General features: G+C 42.1%; 2 protein-coding genes across 2 annotated transcripts in view; one reads left to right on the top strand and one right to left on the bottom strand.

The window, feature by feature from the left end:
- LOC143283120 (glutamine-dependent NAD(+) synthetase-like) overlaps positions 1 to 21717 on the bottom strand; it is a 45467-nt gene extending 23750 nt beyond the window's left edge. Inside the window, exons 1-7 of the mRNA XM_076589257.1 lie at positions 21571 to 21717; positions 20490 to 20658; positions 13593 to 13728; positions 13211 to 13317; positions 8932 to 9063; positions 8407 to 8476; positions 2658 to 2786 (exon numbers count right to left, since the gene is read on the bottom strand). Coding sequence (XP_076445372.1) covers positions 2658 to 2786; positions 8407 to 8476; positions 8932 to 9063; positions 13211 to 13317; positions 13593 to 13728; positions 20490 to 20658; positions 21571 to 21703 — 876 coding nt within the window. The 5' untranslated portion in view covers positions 21704 to 21717. The remainder of the gene's footprint in view (positions 1 to 2657; positions 2787 to 8406; positions 8477 to 8931; positions 9064 to 13210; positions 13318 to 13592; positions 13729 to 20489; positions 20659 to 21570) is intronic.
- A 350-nt stretch (positions 21718 to 22067) lies between these two features.
- LOC143283549 (uncharacterized) overlaps positions 22068 to 22231 on the top strand; it is a 1440-nt gene continuing 1276 nt past the window's right edge. Inside the window, exon 1 of the mRNA XM_076589794.1 lies at positions 22068 to 22084. Within this exon, the coding sequence (XP_076445909.1) occupies positions 22068 to 22084 (17 nt within the window). The remainder of the gene's footprint in view (positions 22085 to 22231) is intronic.

Consider the following 22231-nt stretch of genomic DNA (forward strand, 5'->3'; position numbering starts at 1 on the left):
CACTCCTTGATCTCTTCAACTTGACAGGTGGGTCCTCACCAGGGAAGGCCCACACAACTGACTGTTGCTTGATTTCAAGATCATATTCAAAGATCCATATTTCATCACCAGTCAGAATTTCCCAAATGTCCTCAAGTAAGTTTCCTCAGCATATAGGTATACCATTCTACTCTGACCCTCTTGATCTCTTCAGTTAAGTTGTGAGGAACCCAGCATTTGCTGATGCTAAGCTGAACAGATTTTCAATCTGAGAACAATACGCAAGAAATAGCTTCAACACGAGCAACTGCCATACCATGTCTTCGTAGATTTCAGGATAGTGTTTACAGTGTGGCATGAGGCTTTGTGGGTGACTTTGAGTAAAAACAAAATCAGCCATAATATCATCTGAGTTATCCAACAACTATACGACAAGGCAACCAGTGCAGTCCTCCACAACAGTTCCGTTAGAAACTGGTTTAGGACAACAGTTGGAGTCAGACAGGGTTGTCTACTATCCCCTGCACTATTCAACATATTCCTGGAATGCATTATGTCGAACGCATAGGAAGACCATGAGGGCATCATCACCATGGGAGGCAGAACTGTTACAAATCTTCAGTTTGCCAATGACATTAATGGCTTGCCAGGAAATGAGATCGAACACTCCAACTTGGTAGAAAGACTTGACATCACCTCCAGGGCATAAGGAATGGAAATCAGTGCAGAAAAGACAAAGACCATGACCAATAACACCTACAGCATTGGCATTGATATCAAAGCCAACAGGCAGTCTTCAGAATCTGTATCTAGGTTCAAGTACCTGGGTGCAATTGTCACAGATGAAGGCTCCAAACCAGAAGTCATGTCTAGAATAGCGCAGACTACAGCAGCTGACTCGACTGAAGCCCATTTGGAGAGACGAAAACATCACATTGAGATCGAAAGTGAAACTTATGCGCTCACTGGTTCAATCAATGCTTCTCTATGCCTGCGAAAAGTGGACTCTCATGGCCGACCTTCAGAAGAAGATCCGAGCCATGGAAATGAGATGCTTCTGAAAGCTACTAGGCATCTCCTACACTGAGCACATCACAAACACTGAGGTCTGACAGATCACCCAAGCCACTGGACCCCATGACCTCCTAACCATCATCATGAGGAGGGAGCTCAAATGTGAGAGACAGGAACCAATGGAGAGAACTGGAAATAGGACAGGTGAAAGTGAAGGTGAAGAAGCTGATCATGCAGAACTGTACTCAGATGATCTAATGAAATGTCCAGTTCCTGTTGTATCTTCTGCTGTGTAAACTTCTGGCATTGTCCTTGATCAAAGCCTTTGCAATGGTTATATGTTGTCCTTGGTAACTACTGTAAGGATGGCCAGTATGGCAGTACATTTTCCAGTGCCAGTTTTCCATGCTGAAATTCTTTATTCCACCTGAAAACTTTGGCCATGGAAAGACTGTCTCCCAAAACATACACAACTCTAAAGGCATTCTTCTGGAGACAAGACTTTTAAAAAGTCATACAGAATCATTGCACGGAAATCACATCTGCTCAGTTCAATGTTGGCTTTAAAAGCGCAGTCACCCTGGCTATGCATTCTGCCTTACAGTTAAAAATTCAGCAGCCGGATGGTCTTGAAAATATGTGTGAATGCAGTGACTAAAGCGGCGATTATCATAATGTAATACATTTTTTCATCTCTTCATAAGTTATGTCACACATCAGAACTAATTGAAAAGCCCTTGATATGACAATTAAATGGTGGTGTATTGAATTTTTGTTTTGCTTGTCAAAAGCTGTCTTGTTTCAAAACAATATTTGATATAAACACTTTGATACAGCTTCTGTGACATAACATTAAAGTGAAAATAAAGTGAAAAGAGTATTCAACAGGTGCATCAATGCTGTTCATAACCATGTGCACTTTTGGTTTGTGAATTTGCAAATTGCCATAATTCTCAATGAACCCAACCATATCCAATTCATTTTAAACTGAAGTAGCTGTTGTACTACAAAGGAAGGGACTAGGCCATGAAGCCTATGTACACCCTTTCTTGTACTGAATCTATGAAGTATGTCTGGTATGCAAGCAGTTTACGATAATCATCCAAGGTTGTAAACAACTGCAAAAATTGTGCATCTTATCCAACATACTTTTTGACAAATTTGAAGTTTTCGCTTATTTTAGGAAAGAAGGAGTTTCTTTCTTTCTTTCTGCATTCATGGGCTCCACCTCCCACATTTACTCTTTTCTATAGATGGGCCATTTTTACCTTGCCATACAGGCAGTCATACACCATTTTTTGGAAGGTGCATGCAGCAGCATGCTGGATATATCCATGTCTCCACGACCCACTTTAACACTAACATACATTATAGGATCTTTAATATGCATGTTTAATGTTTTGAATGAATGAAGGGGAATAAGGCACTAGCAGGTCTGGATGTATGTTGACTGGGAGGTTGGAAAATCTCCATCTTTAATCCACTTGGCACTACTACCAGGATCAAACCCTGGACCTAAATACTGAAAGTGCAGAGCTTTAACCATTTGGCTATTGCACCTGTCTGAGAAGGTATTTCATTCCAAATGTTAGCAACTGTCTTACTGAACACACACAAAGTACAGCGATGCTGAGTAAAATGTTTCCCTCAAAAGAGGTGCCTACCTCCTCAGGTGAGTGTTTGGCACTGGACAGGTGCAGCAGCTTACAGAACATGCTGTACGGCCCACAGGTCTGCTGTTTGCGCAGTTTGCCGTACACAGACAACTCCTCATAGGTCATCCCCATGTCTTGCTGCTCACACAGGTCAAATAGAGACTGCCATGTTTTATCACAAAAAAGCTGATGTCATGCACTCACACACAGAGATAGTATTCTGATTGAATGTCTGTGTTTCTTTATTTCCAATCATGCTGACAGAAACAGATGCACAGCAAGTTATTCAGCAATTTACAGATCACAAGAGACAGTAAGAGAGATGTTGGGAAAAAGAAAAGAACTGGAAAATGGCATAACGAAGAGAGGGGAAGTTGGAAAAAGTAGGAGGCAGGAACAAAAATATGAAAAGGGGGAAAGAAATATCAACAAAAGGACAAAGAAATGTTTAGATTTACAAATGGCGACAGTAATGAGGTCCACCACATATGCATAAAGACAAGGTACATCCACACACCTCATCAAGAAAAATCAACCAAACAAAAGACCAATCAAGCCCACATATGGGTAATCTGGTACCACAGCTGGTAATCTGGTACCGCAGCTGGTAATCTGCATGATTTTAGTTTTTACAGGCCGAGACTGACTCAATCACATACACTTAGTGATGTCATGGAATACTGCCCACACAGTGTTGAAATGTAAGTGTGGTTCGTCAATCGGGATCGACGAGGACGATCTAGTCATCCTGGGGGTGGGTGGGTTGGGCTCTGTGGGTGCGCAGATGACTGGTCAGGCCAATCCGCGCCCGGAAGGTTCTGACGCAGTGTGGACAGGGGATGGTGGCGGCTGTCGGAGACTTGCTGGCACTGCTTTTCCTGGCCTGTCTGCGTTGCTTTGCTGCAGCGATTCTGTTGGCCTCACAGGATTTGACGCCTTTGTGGACAGCTGAATGCCACTTTGGTCTGTCCATTGCATTCAGCTCCCATGTGTTGAGGTTGATGTTGAAGGCCTTCAGAGAAGCTTTCAGACTGTCTTTGAAGCGCTTCTTTTGGCCTCCATGGGAGCGCTTGCCATGTTGGAGTTCGCAGTACAGCAGTTTCTTGGGGAGCCGGTGGTCTGGCATGCGAACTACATGGCCTGCCCAACGCAGCTGGGCCTGCATCAAGATGGTGTAGATGCTGGGCAAGTTTGCACGAGTGACCAGCCGCCGTGGCGAAGTGGTTAGCGTCACGGACTGACAGCTGGGAGGATGCGGGTTCAAATCCCAGCGGAGGTGGGTTTTTCGGCCTGTGGCCGGCTCCTACCCAGAGTTGAGTGTGCTGTGGGCTTAAATGGGGAGACTGGGACCACACAGTCGAGTGTCATCCACTTCAAGGATGCGTCTTTGGGTGTGTTGCTCTAATTACCTGACCAACACTGCAAGTGTCTCTACCTCTCAGGCCTGGTTAACGCCGGGATATCATTATGACAGGAAACGTAGAGTACAGCCTTGTCACGCAGTCCCAAACCAAAATGGACCTCCATAGCAACATCGTCATCATCATCGTCATCCTCCTCCTCCTTCATCGTCATCAATATAAACAAAATAGTCTCAAAGTCTGTGGCCTTTCATGCCCTGCTCTCATGGTGACCTCAGTTTCGATACCCCTCCACTTCCGTGCTTGGGGTGAGTCCTGTCAATGTCGTCAGTTTCGGCAGATTCATGGGGGGCTGTTGTTTGAGGGATGTGGTGGCGGTCTCCACTCTGGGAGGGACGCTCACTCAGTCTGGCTCCGCGACTAAGCCATTACTGTCATTAGTAGGGGGCTTAGTAGGTGGTGTCCTAAGTACGTTAAAACAGAACAGGCACCACTGAACACCACCGAACTGACTCAGCAGCAGTGCAGGGTCTCCTCTGGTGTGTGGCCTCCTGGCAACCTAACATCGATGGTTCCCTGTGGACTGCCGACGCTGGAACTGCGATGGATGAACCTGGGTGTGGCCGTGTATGGGGGAATCTAAATGAGCGGCATGGGAATAATGCCACTGAAACTGCAGATGATGAGGCAGCAAAAAAAAAAAAAAAAAAAAAAGTTTGCACGAGTGAGCACCTCTGTGTCAGGGATCTTCTCTTGCCACTTTATGCCGAGAAGTTTTCTGAGGCTGGGGGTGTGAAAGTGGTTCAGCTTTTTGGCGTGGCGTTTGTAGACCATCCATGATTCACATCCATAGAGCAGTGTGGTGAGAACTATGGCCTTGTATACTTTGAGCTTCGTCTCCAGGGTGATGCCTCTCTTGTTCCAAACGTTCTTATGGAGTCTGCCGAAGGCAGCGCTGGCTTTGGTGAGTCTGGCATTCACCTCGTCGTCGATGACAACTGTGCGAGAGAGTGTACTGCCCAGGTATGTGAACTTGTCCACCGCGTTCAGTCGTTGCCCGTTGATGAAGATGTTTGGTTCAACGTAAGGCTTTTCTGGAGCTGGCTGGCGCATCACCTCAGTCTTCTTTGTGCTGATTGTGAGGCCAAAGTTGTCACAGGCAGCAGAGAACTTGTCGACACTGTGTTGCATGTCAGCTTTGGAGGCAGCGTTGAGAGCGCAGTCATCAGCAAACAGGAAGTCGTTGACGGTGTCTGTCCTCACCTTGGTTTTTGCTTGAAGCCTCCTGAGGTTAAAGAGTGAGCCATCTGTGCGGTACCTGATGCCAATGCCTACGTCAGCGTCTCTGAAGGCATCTGTCAGCATGGCTGAAAACATGAGACTGAACAGGGTGGGGGCAAGAACACACCCTTGCTTGACTCCGTTGGAGACAGGGAATGGTTCTGAAGTCTCTCCATTGTCTTGGACTCGGGCCAGCATCCCATCGTGTAGTTGCCGTATGATGGTGATGAACTTTCTGGGACACCCGTACTTTGCCATGATTCTCCAAAGGCCATCTCTGCTAACAGTATTGAAGGCCTTGGTCAGATCGACATACGTGGAGTAAAGGTCGGCGTTCTGTTCCTGACACTTCTCCTGGAGCTGCCTGGCAGCAAACACCATGTCGATAGTCCCGCGTTCTTTCCAGAAGCCACACTGGCTCTCTGGTAGGAGACCTTGCTCAAGGTGCGCTATGAGTAGCACTCTGGCCAGAGTCTTGCCTGTGACGGACAGCAGGGATATTCCACGATGGTTGTCACAGGCCTGACGATTTCCTTTGTGCTTGTACAGGTGTATGATGGAAGCGTCTCTGAAGTCCTGTGGAACTGCCTCATGCTGCCAGATGAGCTGGAACAGCTGATGAAGCTTCTCAGTCAGTGCCATACCACCTTCTTTGTAGACCTCAGCTGGAATGGAGTCTGAGCCAGGGGCTTTGCCATTGGATAGCAGACGGATAGCTTTCTGGGTCTCCTCCAAAGTTGGAATGGCATCCAACGACTCACTGACTGGCACCTGGGGGAGTCGGTCGATAGCTTCGTCATTGATGGTGGAGGGGCGGTTTAGTACGCTGTCAAAGTGTTCAACCCATCTCTCAAGGATCTCGTCCTTGTCAGTGATCAGGGTAGAACCATCAGCACTGAGGAGTGGAGCAGATCCGGAGGTGATGGGACCGTAGACTTCTTTCAGGCCGTTATAGAAGTTCTTCATGTCGTTCCTGTCTACAAAGCCCTGGATCTCATCAGCTTTGTTGCTCAACCAGGAATCCTGCATCTGCTGCAGCTTCAGCTGGATGGTGCTGCGTGCGCTCTTCAGTATGTCTTTCTTTGACTGTGACTTGGGATCTTCAATGTAGTCTCTGTAGGCTTGGCGTTTGTCTTCTAGCAGCTGCTTGATCTCAGTGCAGTTCTCGTCAAACCAGTCTTTAAGCTTCCTAACAGAAGGCCCCAGGCACTCCATGGCAGTGTTGTACACCGTCTCTTGCAGTGCGCCCCATGCTGCCTCCACATTCTGGTTGTCCAGCACGGTGGACTCAAGGCGTTCCTCCAGGGTGTCAGCAAAGCTCTGCTTGATGTTGCTTAGCTCCAGCTTGTTGACATTCAGGTGTTTGAGTGCTTTCATGCCCTGAGGCCGTCTCTTGGGCTGGATGCGGAGGTTGAGTTTGGAGATGATAAGGCGGTGGTCTGTCCAGCACTCGGCGCCGCACATGGCCCTTGTGACTCGTACATCCTACCTGTCCCTCTTCCTGAAGATGACAAAGTCGAAGAGATGCCAATGCCCAGAGCGAGGATGCATCCATGACGTCCTGTTACGGGTAGGGAGGCAGAAGATGGTGTTTGTGATAAGAAGGTCGTGCTCGGCACATGTCTGGAGAAGTAGTTGGCCAATGCTGTTACAGTTACCAACCCCATGCTTCCCGATCACGCCTTCCCAGGAGGTGCTGTCACAGCCAACTCTCGCGTTAAAGTCACCAAGAAGGATGAGCTTGTCTGCGTTGGGAACAGTGGTGATGACAGCGTTCAGGTCCTCGTAGAACTTGTCCTTGATCTCATCCGGGTTGGTCATGGTGGGCACGTAGGCGCTAACAATGGTGGTAAACTTCTTCCCGTTGCATAAAGGGAGTTTCATCGTCATCAGGCGATCATTCACTCCTATAGGGAGGCCAGCCAGCTTGCCAACGAGGGTTGTCTTCACTGCAAAGCCAACTCCAGCCTCACGCCTCTCTTCAGGTCCACGACCACTCCAAAAGAAGGTGTAGCCTGTGCCTCACTCACAGAGTTCGCCTTCTTCTGCCAGTCTGGTTTCACTTAAGGCAGTGATGCCAATGTTGTACCTGGCTAGTTCACTTGCAATGAGTGCTGTGCATCTCTGTGGTCTGTCCGAGTCGCCTCTGTCCAGAAGCGTACGCACGTTCCATGTGGCAATGGTCAATGGAGTGCTCCTTGTTTTCTTCTTTCTTTCCTTTGTGTGTCGACCGCTTGAGTAGGGTCTCCGTCAGCCGCGGTATGCTGACTAGGGTGGTGTGGAGCAGGCAATGTTTAGGGCACCTTTTCTAGACCCTTCCTCATGGAGGTGAGCAGTGCTGTCCTGAAGAGGGCTGCTCAGTCACTCAGGGGGCTGCCGATTTCCACCGCTGCTCCAGTCGTTGAAAAATGACCCTATGGCCTGAGCCGCCTGTGTGCAGGTCGGCAGCTACGACTGCCTGTGTACCCCCACCTGTCGCTTCGTCGCTCACCTGTCGCCGCAGGGCTTGGAGAAAATGATGGTATGGGATGAAGGATGACTGATGACTTGCACGATGACTTTGTTTATAGTGAGGAGGAGTTGTGCACTGTCGACCTCACTCTCTTGTCCAAGACCGTCTGTATCCAGTGGCAAGACGAGGTCAAGACGACTGGAGATGGAAACGGATGCAGTGGATGAGCAGGATGTCCTATGTGCCTCATCCTGCCCTCAGCACTCCACAGTGCTCTGCTGCAACCGCCTTCCTCTCCGTTGAACCTTGAAGGTTCTTTCGCAGAGTCTGCCGGATCCAGTCTTCACATGCTTGGATAGACAAGCCCTAACTCACCGAGGGTTTGAGACCCATCGGCTGCCCTCACCTAGTTTAGCCAACCTGTCAAAGCCGTTGCCCGGGGGATGGGCGCTGCCGCATGCTAGCAGCTTCTAGGACCCATAGGTGAGAGCTGGGTGCCGGTGGGGACCAACAGAGGACAAACCACTCCCGGAAGAGCGTGACAAACCCCCCCTCTAGAGGTACTACCCCTCCCGTGCACCCCCTAACCCCCTGAAATGTAAGTACTGTTACAACAGACAAAACAAGAAGACGAACAAAATCTTAACCACAAACTACTACATACCTCATCAGTCTGAGCAAGTTCACCATCTGACAGTGGTTCCAGTTCTGCAGTGGGTGGAGCGCTGTAAATGCTGGAATACCAAGCAGGCACTGATCACAAGACTGCAACATTTTTTCTCTAAGGGTTTTAATGTAATGTTAATGTTATGTAAAAATGATGTGTATCATAAAGTCAATGGTACATCTCTCTAAATGTCCATTTTTCAAATTAATTTTTCTTCTCTCTTTCTTGTTCTATTTGATTTTTTCCTGTCTGTTTTCCTCCTAAATTGTTTACACTTTGAATGTGACAATGACCGCACTGCAAAAAAATGTACCTCTGAACAAGTATGGATTTGGCTCTTTGATCACTGGTAACAACAACTGCACTCTGAAATGGTAAATGTGGATCATTCAGAGAAAAGAAGCTTTTATTAAGGGTAAAAAAAAGTTCAGCAGCACAATTTGTCAGCACCCTATCTTAACTAAATTGGTACAGAACTACAGTATGGGAATGGGCCTATTAGAGCCAAATTCTTCATCCTACCTTTCCAGGGAAGTGAACCCAAAGCGTTCCTTACAGTGGCTAATGAACATGCGCAGGTCAGTTTTGCTGACACCACCAATGGGATTGATGTCAGCACTGGAGCAGTCATACTTGGTCATGTAACCACGCAGACTGAAAAAGAAGGAAATCTTCCATGTATGAAGAAGCCACAGCACAGCACACAGCACAGGTGCACTTTCGAAAGTTCACACTTACATTAAACAAAAACAAGATATTCTTAAATGATTTTTGTATCAACCTGTTACTGAATATGAAATAAAGCCTTTCAATAAACAACTGGTCAAAACATAATTCAAAGAATGAAATTAAAGCATACATTTTCAGTAAAGCTAAAGTTATTAAACAGATAAATATCACACTATTATAAACAAATCTACAGAATTATACATGTGAATACTAATGTGTATGCATTAAATGACTCTTCCATTCAATGATAGTTCTTAAACTTTCATTTGGTGAAAATATTAAACGAAAATCTTTTTGGAAATTCAACAATTCTTTACTGAAAGATATAGATTATGTAAATGAAATCAAAGAAGAAATCAAACAAGTTATTAGAGAATATGCAGTTCCAGTATACAATTATGAAGAATTAAGAAACATTCCAATGTCCGAAATACAGTTTGTAATATCAGACCAATTATTGTTAGATGTTCTATTAATGAAGATTAGATCAAAAACAATCTTGTATGCCACAATGAAAAAACGTAAAACAGAGGAGGAAGAACAACAGTTAGAAATAGAAATACAGAACTTAGAAAGCAGGAATGTCAGAACATGTCAAGAAAATGATAGAATAGAAGAGAATAAGTTAAAACTTGTAGATATTAGAAAAAAGAAGATGGAAGGAGTACTCATGCGTTCAAGGGCCAGATGGATAGCAGAAGGAGAAAAAGTATCAAAATACTTTTGTAATCTTGAAAAAAGGCACTTTGTAAATAAGAGTATGAAGAAATTAGTTACAGACAAAGGAGAAGAACTCCATGAACATAATGTAATATTAAAGGAGGTTCATGATTTCTATAAACATTTATATAAAAAGAGACTTATTCAAACATGTGAAATAGCAGATATTGTTAAGGAAATGCCTAAACTTAGTAATACAGAAATAGAAAACCTTGAGGGTGAAATTACTTATGAAGAAGCTACCCAGGCACTTAAACGCATGCAGAACAATAAGAGTCCAGGTACTGACGGCTTTTCTGCCGAATTTTTAAAATTCTTTTGGAAGGATCTTGGATACTTAATTGTCAGGTCACTAAATGAAGGTTTGAAGAAAGGTGAACTGTCACAAACACAGAAAGAAGGCATAATAATTTGTATACCAAAGGGTGACAAACCAAGAGAATTTATTAAGAACTGGAGACCGATATCTTTATTAAATATTGTTTATAAAATTGGATCTTCTAGCTTAGCAAATAGAGTTAAGTCTGTGCTGTCCTCTTTAATTAGTGATGACCAAACAGGATTTATGTCTAACAGATTTATTGGTGACAATATTAGATTAATATATGATATGATTCATTATTTAAATTCAAAGCAGTTGCCTGGTTTATTGATTTGTATAGATTTTGAAAAAGCGTTTGATACTGTTGACTTCACTTTCATGATGAAAGTGTTAAAAGCATTTGGATTTGGTCCAGTCTTCTGTAGATGGATAAGTACTTTTTATCAAAATATTAAATCAGCAGTAGTAGTAAACGGAACGGCGTCTTCTTGGTTTCCAGTAGAGAGAGGATGTCGTCAAGGTGATCCCATTTCACCCTACTTATTTCTTTTATGTGTTGAAATCCTTGGCATAATGATAAGAGAAAATAAACTGATTAAAGGTATTAATATTAACAATACAGATCATAAAATTGCACAGTTTGCAGATGACACCCAACTGATGACCAAAGGAGATAGAATATCGTTTGAGGAGATCATAAGGACAACCGACTCATTTAGTAGTTTTTCAGGATTATTTATGAATACAGGTAAAACTCAAGCAATATGGCTGGGTAGCAGAAAACAATGTCAAATTAGATATCTACCTCATTTAAAAATGGTGTGGAACCCACCAAAATTTAAAATCTTAGGAGTGTGGTTTACTGTTGATTTAGAAGAATGTGAGGAATTAAACTATAAAGACAAAATGTCTGAAATTAGAATGTTATTTAGAATATGGATAAAAAGACCGATTACCCCTTTAGGAAGGATAGCTGTTCTCAAGTCACTGATTTTATCAAAAATAACCCAGTTATGGATGTTTCTACCAAATCCACCTGATGAATATATTGATGAACTGCAGAAGGCATGTTTCAAGTTTATTTGGAACAAAAAACAGGATCGAATAAGTAGAACAGTAATTAAAAGTACAATATTAGGAGGATTAGGAATGTTTGACATCAAACAATTTATTAAAGGTCTTAAACTGAGCTGGATAAGTAAATTAAAGTTTTCAAACCATAAATGGACAATAATAATAAAAGAAAGCAATCCAGTTATCAAAGATATTGATAGATATGGACCCTGTCTACCAACACCTAATGATAAGAATAAGTTCTGGATTCATGTTTTCCAAGCCTACAAAGAATTTTGTCAGAAGGTCCCACTATTAAGTAGTAAAGAAGTTTTAGCAGAACCAATCTTTCTGAACCAAAATATTAAAATTGGAAGTAAGATTTTATCATACAGAAACTGGATGGAAAAGGGGGTCTGGAATATTTCTCATCTAGTACACGGGGACAGCAGTTTCCTTTCCTATGAAGATTTTAGTCAAAAGCATGGAAATATAACAAATTTCCTTACTTTAAATGGTTGCATAAGGTCAGTTAGAAATTATATAAAAAACCTAAACATTAAAATTGATAATAACACTGCTTTGCAGATGAGAAAATCATTACAAATGATATATTCAGTGAAAAAAGGAACAAAAGTTTATTACGATACTCTAGTTAAAAACAATACGACCCCTAAATGCTGTAAGAAATTGAACGATTTGTTGCAACTGAACATTAATTGGAAACAGACATTTCACAAAATACACAAAATAAGTGACGTTAACTTAAAAATGGTTTCAAATAAGATTAGTTCATAGGATTATTGCAACAAACAAATCACTGAAACAGATGAATATCTCTCATAATGATAAATGTAGCTTCTGTGGATCACATCCAGAAACCATTGAACACCTTTTTTGGAGATGTGAGATTGTGCAGAGATTTTGGACTGCTTTCCAAACTGATATTAATAACAAATCCAATAATGTATATAATGCCCAATTATGTGAAGAATTAGTTTTATTTGGAAACTCACACGCATTTGCTACAGATGACATTTTAGATTTTATTATTTTACTTGCCAAAAACTTTCTGTACAAATGCAAATTCAATAAACAACCACCACAACTCAATGCATTTAAAACACAGCTCAGATGCAGATACAAAATCGAAGAACATGCATCTTATATACTAATGAACCATCATGCTTTCCGTACAAAGTGGAACAGTTACCTTCCAATTATGGAAACTGTTACTTAATCATAATTTCACATGTTCCATAGTTACCATTCTGTATAACAGTCCTTACTTTGTACTAACATGTCTTTATTTATTTCTCATATGTATTATTTGTTTATTTTTTAAACTTTTATGGTTGCTGTTGTCTTTACAATGTGATCAGCTACAAGCTTTCTTTTCCAATAATGCAGAAGTGGTATACTCATGCTCATTATTATTATGATATTATAATGCCACCACTCGCTTTCGCCTTACCCTAGATACCATTACTGTAATAGTTGATACATTTGATGCTGTTGCTATGTCACAACTGGTCCAGGCTATTTACTATTAATGTCATCTTAAATCACCATGATTACTACAATCATTAAGGTGTAAGCATTGATTGATTGAATGATTGGACAAATCTTCCTTTTTTTTGTTTTTTTTGTTTGTTTGTTTGTTGTTGTTGTTATTGCTGTTGATGTTGTTGTTACAGATTTGTTTTGCCTTGCTATAGTCTGTTTTATTTTATTTTGTCTTATCTCTCTCTCTGTAGTGGAAGATGCTACTGTTCGTTGTATATTATTTGTTTCATACTATTCTCTGTATTGTATACATGTTTTTGGAAAATTTTTAAAAAAAGTTAAAAAAAAGGAAAAAAAAAAGACTCTTCCAGCCAAAGAGACGGCACACAGACTGTCCAAGGAAACAGTGCATCCTGAGAGACAGACAGGATGAAGAGGAGGGGCAGAAAAAGAGAAAGACACCCAGTTCACCTTTCATCAACATTGGCCGAGCCCAACACCAGCAGACCCCCAGAGCGACCCCGGGCCCACAACGACAGCTGAGCAAACAGGTAAGCCAGGACCATTCTCACTCGCGCCTGCACAACAATCACTTCAAGCTTATCACATAATTTTGTTCTAATCAAAACTGACCAAAATCATTCCCCAGGAACTCTGTACAGCTTATGTGTCTACCAGCCATCTATAGTGTCCCCACACCATTGCCTGTATCTTCACTTTCTGTAGAGAATAATTATATGACATTAAGAGTGAATTTTACACCAAAGAATGTTTTGTATGTTTTGCTTCAGGAAAAAAGTCAGTCAGAATGGTTAGCAAAACAAAAATCTGTATTACAAAACATTAATCTCACCTGAACATTTTGGAGAGCCAAGTTTTCTCGTAAGCTGCCGCCATGGACTCTGAACCGTGGCACCATACTCACTGCAGTGGAGAAAATCTTCAACAAAGCTGACACTGCCATGTCGATATTTATACTCAGATGGTGACTGCATACATGGAACAGAAAAAGAAAAGAAAAAAAAACAAAAAAAAAAACAACACACAATGGAATTTATGAAAAAGGTCATGTGCCATTAGCTGAAGTATCTCTTATAAACAAGTCAACAATTTTCTACCCATTAGACTAAAATCAAGACTTGGGAATGCTTCTGCTGTGCATGTTTGTATGTATGTATGTAAGAGAGAGAGAGAGAGAGAGAGAGAGGGAGAGAGTGCGAGTGTGTGTGAAAATGTTATATTTCTAAAGTTCTTTCTGGATGTAAGAAAAGACAATATCCAGAAAAAAAAGCTACCTGTGGATGTATTTCAAGACATATTTTTATCAAGTACCTTTCCTGAAAAGATATTCTTTTCCCACTACCTTTGCTCTTTGGTCTGTGTTGACCAGACAGCCTTTATACTTGAAACATTATCTTTCATGTGCTGTATTACATCTTGGGGATCTTTCTGTCATTACCTTGACCTTTCACACAAGACAGGACCAACAGATCGCAACACATTCCTGTCATGAAACGCTCACATGTAGAAACATAAAGCCCTTGCTTGTTATCATTTTTGTATGCAGCATATCCCTAATCACTGTAAATTCATTTGACACAGATAGCTGAACAGCTCCTTGATTTGAAACTCTACTGGCAAATTCTGGCTTGCCATGCACCTGTAGTTATAGAAGATAAAGGACCTGCCCTATGTATTCTGTTACACAAAATCATTGAAGAAATACCCTGCAAATTTTGGTCATCATGACACAAGTCTATCAGTTTGGTTTCCACAAAGTTCAGTTTGATTTCCATCACTGCCTGTCATCATGTTGTCATGTGGTCCAGCTGGAGCTTTTCATTAGATAGTATTCTCTCCCTCCTTGATCTTTCAGCTGCCTTTGATACTGTTGATCATCAGATTCTCCTCAACCGTCTGAAACGCACTTTTGGAATCTGCGATCTTGCTTCTCATGGTTCCACTTTTATCTGTCTGATCGGTCCAATGTTGTTTCTGTTTGCAGTCATTCGTCCTCCCCTTCTGACATACAGTTTGGTGTGCCACAAGGCTCTGTGCTTGGGCCCATTGTGTTTGTTATACAACCGATTTCCACCATTGTCAGTCATCATTCGTTGTCCCACCGTAGCTTCTGTCAGGACCTCTGTCTCTCCTTACCTCTCTCATTGACTCTACTCAGGCCTGCATATCTGATCTGAAGACATGGATGAATGAAAATAAGCTAAAATCAAATGAGGATAAAACTGAAATCATGATAATCACTCCACCAATACTTTGCCACTCAGTCTCTCTTCCTTCCTCAGTCTCTCTCAGTGGCACCGACATTCCTCTTTCCTCTTCCGTCCGTAATCTTGGTGTCATACTCAACCAGTCTCTTTCCTATCAGCAGCATACTGCAAATCTATGCAAACTGTGTTACTTTGAAATTTGCAGAATTGCATCCATTCATCATCTCCTGACTGAAGATGCAACCCAAACTCTCTTCTGTGTCTCTGTGCTGTCCTGCCTGGATTATTGTAATTTCCTGCTTGTTGGTTCACCAAGCTATCTCACTGCTAGGCTTCAGAAAATCCAGAACCATGCTGCTCGTCTTGTCTTTCATTTCTTTAAATTTGATCACGTCTCTCCACTCCTTCATGCTTTACACTGGCTCCCAGTGTAAGAAAGAATTATTTACAAAGTCATCTCTCTTTGTTTCAAGTCCACTGCAGCATCTGGTCCACAGTATCTTTCTGATCACATTCATCCTTATATACCCTCAAGCCAACTCGGCTCTTCTTCTGACACCCGCATGCTTCTGATCCCCTCTGCTCGAACCAAAAGGTATGGCCAATGCAGTTTTTCATACCAAGCTCCCATTCTTTGGAATCGACATCCTCAGCCTCTCCATCGCTCATCTTCACTGCAATCTTTTAAATCCAGTCTGAAGACCCACCTTTTCCCCTCATGAATAATTCTCAACAGCTCATCCCTCTCCAGTATGAACTACAGTGACTATTAGTGAGTGAGTGAGTTTTGATAGTTTAAAAATTCATTGGTTGTATTTTGGATTGTGTACTATTTATGATCCTGTGCTATGACTTGTGTGTGTGTGTGCATGTGTGCTAGTGTGTGTTGTGGGTGTGGGTGTGGGTGTGTGGAGGGGGTGAATAATTTTTTAATAATGTTTGCTATCTTGTGTTCAATTTTTTTCATTTTGATATTTATGTATATGTTCTATTTGTAAACACCTAGGGCTTACTTTCAAGATTAGGCGTAAATGCTCATAATAATAGTAATAATAATATCATGGAAACTGGAACAGTTGATATTGCTGCATGCAACACAAACTTTGTTGCATGAGACCCCTCTTAGTTGCAATGAACTGAAGCATGATGTGACCCACCATAGGTAACCCATTTAATGAAACTGAGGAACACCCTTTTTCATTTCTTGCAGCAGGCCTTCATGAAATCTTGCTCTCTTAGGCCTTTTTTGAACACAACTATTTTGCTTTGCACACTTTTCATATTCAACCAATTTTCTCTTGCATTGTAATTTTTACTGCATCACAATGTTGTATTGTGTTGCATCGCATTGCACTGTGTTGTATTGTACTGTATTGTCTTGTGTTGCTCTTCAGTCACAACAGTTTTCTCTGAGTGAAATTCGCGCAAAGACCTCCTGGGTGTAAGTCACTACAATCCAACACCACCTTCCTATTCTCCCCTTTTTTTCTTTCCACATGTATACACGTCTTACATATATGCCGATTTTCCTCCAAAATCTTAACAGGTCAGAATGTATGTTGACCTGGGACTGTAAGAATATGCATCCCTGGACTCAAACCACAGGCCTCACAAATACAAGGGATTCAAGTCAATGACCTAGCCACTCAGCTTATATTTCTGTCTGATTTCTCTTGATCTTGTAACCCCCTTTCTGAACCAGATTCATTTCAATGGCATACATCTGATTGTGGTGAATCACTCTGATGTTTGACATGTTGCTGAGGGGATAAATGAACTTCACTTGAGGAAGGAAATTACCAGTCCCAACTTACATCTGATAAATGGCTGGCATTTTCATAAGCTAGCCATATGCCTACACATAGAGAATATCAGAATAATCTGACCATAATTATAAGGACCATAGCCATCACTCATAAATGTATTTTCCGTAATTTTCAGCCTGTAAGGCACTATTTTAAAACTCAAATCTGAACCCTGTGTCCCATCAGCTGTATGCGCCCTATCTGTGCCTGAAAACTAAACTCTGACCACCAAGCAGGGCCACTTGACACAACAAACTCAATAATGACAACATCGCTAATCACAATAAACGTTCATGATCACAATGAACAGCAATACTTCGGTCTTGCCACTGTTCGATTCGACATGGTTCATGTTCACCATCAAATCAAATTGAAACCAAATCACATATCACACAATATTTCAACTGAACTTGATCACAGTTCACCCTTAAACATGAAAAAAGAGCAGTGTCTGATTTGGGAATAAATTCATGGGTGCAAAAGTAGAGAAATCGATAGCAGAACGCAAAGCAAAATGGAGGACGGGACTGAAAAGACTGGATTCTGACTGAACAAGTTAATGAACTGGGGCTTTACAACAGTGTACATTCGACTGAAGGCTGTAAAAATGTATATAAAAAAAAATGTGTGAAAAATAGAAAAGAAAGCAGCAGATAACAGAGCAGATAAATGCAGCAACAGAGCCCAGTCAACAAGCATATGATAACGAGTTGGATTCCGATCCAGTTTTCCGAAGATGATATAACTACTTGGAAAACAACATCTGCTGTTAGCAGAGACAAAATAGAGGACTTTCACTTTGCGGCTTATCTGATGTATGCGCCTTATACGAGTTCAAAATTAAATTTTTATTGTTAAATCAGGCATGAGATTTGGAAACTGTGATTGAGTCTGAAAGGTGGGGGCCTGAAACTGAAGGTTTCTCTCAATTTCAAACCATAAAATCTGCACTTGCGGACCACTAATGCTGCTGAGGTATTCCAACCCACAGAAGACAAAAAAAAATCAGTCCAATTCTTCCTAAACTGAAGTGTTTTTGCTTCCAAACCTGTAAAGTCAGCCTTGGGGGCATGATTTTCAAAATCGTGTCTGTGTGTGTGTGTGTGTGTGTGTGTGGTTTCAATGCAACTCTATGTGAGAAAGAGAGACAGACAGACAGACAAAGAGATTGAGAATAGGGGTCAGGCTGGACATGGGAGGAAAGAGTTAAAGTTCATGTATGTACACTGCTTTAAATACAACTCTCTGTGTGTTAAACTCTTTGTGTCAGTGAGTGAGTGAGTGACAGTGTGTGTGTGTGTGTGTGTGTGTGCGTGTTTTCAAGGAAAATGTTCTTAGCACACAAGTTTGCACTGTACCAATATAACTGACCATCTGGTCTCTTCAGCTGTAGTCTCTGTTCCACTGACATGCATGTGTGTTGGTTGAGGAAAGAAAGGGGGAAGTGGAATGACTGGAGGGAGGAGGGGGTGGGTCTGTGACTGGATATATCACTTTCAGCAGTCATGGATTCTCAGCTGGAGCTAGTTGTCAGCGTCTTGGCTCAATGCCAAAATTGCCACAGTCATTGACAGTGGTTTCATACCCTTCCCTCCTCCTCCCCCCACCCCCATTCCCTCAGTACTGGTAGGAGACTCAAAGAGAGAGGGGAGGGGTACCTCAGCAAATCATGAAAGCGAAGTCTGCGCAAGGGGGGGGGGGGGGGCGAGGGGTTTCGGAGTGACTTTTTTCTCTCTGAAATCAACTGCTCTTCTGCTGAAAATAGCGGATGGATCCGCTGAGAGTTCCCCAGCATGGACTGTGTGTGAGTGTGTGTGTGTGTGTGTGTGTGTGTGTGTGTTCAGGGGAGAAAGAAAGAGAGAGAGAGACAGCAAGCGAGCATGAATGTGCACATGCGTGTGTATGTGTGGTTTCAATTCAACTGTGTGTATAAACAAGAGAGAGACAGAGAGGGAGGCAGACAGAAAGAGAGGGGAGATGGTAGGAGGAAAGAATGCAAGTTATATTTGTGCATGTGTATGCACTGCTTTCAAATTCAATAGATCCCTCTGTGTGTGTGTGTGTGTGTGTGTGTGTGTGTGTGTGTGTGTGTTCAACACAACTCTGTGTGTATATGCAAGAAAGAGAGAGAGAAACAGAAAGAGGGCAAGAGGGACAAAGAGACAGAGAGAGAGGGGAGAAGGTGGGAGGAAAAAGTGCAAGTTTGTATGTGTGCATTGCTTTAAATACAATTCTGTGTGTGTGTGTGTGTGTGTGTGTGTGTGTGTGTGTGTGTGTGTGTGTTCAATCTCCGTGTGTGTGTGCTTGAAAGAGAAGTGTGTGTGAGTGTGCACATGTATGTGCATATTATTAAGCTCTGTGTGATTGTGTGAGTGCTCATAATATTATGCGTGCACATGTGCAAGTGTGAAGGAGAGAGAGATAAAATAAGAAAGAGTATGTGTATATGTGAATGCAGTCATGTGGTTTTTTTTTCAAAGTGTGTGTGTGTGTGTGCGCGCGCGCACGCACATTCAATTCTGCTGTGTGTGACTTTGGTAATCTGGCCGGCAATAGGTCTCAAATCTAAATACACTGACTCTTGCCATGAACTGTCTGTACTACAGAAGGTCGGCTGTGTCAGAAAAGACACTGACGTCAATAAGTTGCTACAAAGTTTCTGTTTCAACACTGAATGTTACTTGTGCATACAGTGGCAAAGGTTGGCAGCTTCTGCTGAATGAACAGAGGGTCAAGCAGATGTACCCACCGCCGCGCGCACTGATGTATCTGTGCGTGTGCGCAAGTTTGTGTGTGTGTGCGCGCGCTCAAATGTCTGTGCCGCGCATGTGCGCGCGTGCGTGCTTTTCACAGTGCGTTAGGAAACTTTCGGACTTCAAGGGGTCAACCAACAACGCTTTTGAATGAGCATTCCGTTTTCATTTTTGACAGATCATCGGTAAACGATATAGAACAGCCCATCAGCTTTTTCATTCTTTCTTTTTTCTTCTAGAAAACGGACGCTCCATTTTTAATGCAAATGTGAAAACAGATTTCTGTGCCTAGACTGAAGAGTTGCACTCATATACAATCTGACACCAACTGCACTTGGCCTTGCCCGCAGTGTCCATTTTGTGAATGACGTCGCCTACCCGTAAAGTTTTTTTTTTTTTTTATTCTTCACTTCTGTTTTCACGATCTCATCTTGCCAGACCCAGTTCCATTTATTATTCACTCCTTTATTGATCTCTGCTGCAAAAATCCTCTAATCCTTTGTGAGTTTTCTCATTTTGTCAATGACTGAAGACGATCAACGAAATCAGGTATCTTTGCAAGTCGTGAAGCCCGCAAGTGAGTTTTGTAATCCCGACCGAATAAGGATAAGCTGAATGATGACAGAGGAGCAACGGAACACTTATTCTGAATTGGTTCACTTATCCAAACATGGGCATTTTAGCAAACACTGTGGGTCTGTCTTGTTGATCGGTCGGACAACGTTCGTGCAACCTTCGTGGGTCGGAAAAAAACTCACCCCCCCTCCACCCCTCCGATTTTCTCAACGGATTTATGCGAATCTCAAAAATGGCCTCTGGAGCCAATTTTCAGTCGGAAATCCGACTACAGTCGGAAAAATCTCATGCCTGTAAATTCAAGGGATGCGCCTAATGCGCTGCATGCCTTGTAGGCCAAAAATCATGGTACACCAACTGGACTGCACTGCTGTGAAAGTCTACTAACCTGCCAATCTGATGAGCAAGCTGAGCTGCTCTGTTTCGTGTCTCGTTGGAGGAATTTTCTGAGCCCATGTAACATGTGGTGAAGATAAGACCAGCTAGCTCTCGAGGGTCTTTGGGCACATAGTCTGACTGCCCGACTACGCGCTGGACATCTGTCAACACTGACTTTCCTGCAACCAAACAAATATGCCATGGTATCATCAACCAACACCAGCATGCACCCTAAATCTGTGCAAGATTCTTACAAACATTCCTGTGAACACTTTTCAGAAAAATATTTTCTTTTTAAATTGTGATTCTTCAGTTGACCAATTCCTTTGTACCAAAAGAAAACTGAAATAAATCAACTATTGTACAGTCAATGACTATTCTATGACATCACCTTTTTTTCTTAATAAAAAAAAAAGAAAGAAAAATAAACATCAGAAATGATCATAGAAATATTCATTCTGGACATAATTCCAATCTTTACTCTGTACATAACCAGATAGTAGATTTTTTCCTGTTGGAGAACCACTTTGTGATGAATCGTTTAGATGCCTCTAAGTTTTTGGAAATACTGACCTTACTATACACAAACATTGGTTCATCTAATTTGTCTGAAACAGAACTGGTCACACATTTTTATACAATGTAAAAGAATGCCTTTTACTAATGACTGTGCCAATACCATGATTTCTCACAATCAGAATCACTTTCTAAGCATTTGTTGAAAAGCTGATACGGTTTGGGTACTGTCCAAAATCAAAATCTTTTCTCTTGGTCTTGTGACTTCAAAGCTGGGTTTGTGTTTAAAGAAAGTTCTAAATTCTGTTGACTGCAGACAAAATCGAACCAAATACATAAATTTAAAACTGAACCACCAAAAGCTTGAAGTCGAACAGCATTACTGGTGATCTCCAGAGATATGGATGCTTTTCTTAAGCATGTGCTATGACCAGCTAGTTTGATGGTTTTGGGCTGGCATATGTACAGTTCTCAATTCTCTTCCTTCAACTACTATCTTTGGACTGACACAATGAGGAGAAAATAAACATCAACATGACACAAAGTATGGATCCTCCAGAACATGGAACACTCACGGCCATTACTAACAGCTTCAACCACCAGGTGACACATGGAGGCCACTAGGCAGGCAGTGGAGGAGCTGTCAATACCGCCAGACAATGGCAAGAAGAAGCCACCTTGTGCACTGCGCCTCAAGTAATCCCACATCCAGCACGCAGGACCTAGCCTGGGAAAAAAAAGCATTTAAAAAAAATTGTATCAATATATATATATATATATATATATATATACACACACACACATACTTGACTAATAGTCTTACATTGTAAAAAGCAGTTCTGCTGTATTAAGTACCAGTTGTGAGAGATTACTGCTCAACTGAGGATAGGGTAAAGTGATTTAATTCCGGCTGGTTCAATCACCTGCTTTGGTTCTCAATGCATTACTGCAGACTAACAGCATACCTATTTGATTCGCACAGTCAGTAACTTTTGTCAGACTGTCTGTGATCAAATACAACGCCTGTCATGTTTCTATGTGCTATTTTTAGTTCTGCAGAAGCTGTTAAAAAATGTTGGTGTGCTTGGTGTGGATCTAAACCCAACCGATTTAGTCACTTATTTTGGTTCTCAAGGCATTACTGTCAACTGACAGCAAAACCAATTTAGTTCGCAGACTGTCTGTGATTGTAGAAAGTCTGTCATTTTTCTGTGTCCTGTTTTTAGTTCTTCAGAA

This window comes from Babylonia areolata, chromosome 6 (genome assembly GCF_041734735.1).
Source record: "Babylonia areolata isolate BAREFJ2019XMU chromosome 6, ASM4173473v1, whole genome shotgun sequence".
Taxonomy (NCBI): Eukaryota; Metazoa; Mollusca; class Gastropoda; order Neogastropoda; family Buccinidae; genus Babylonia; species Babylonia areolata.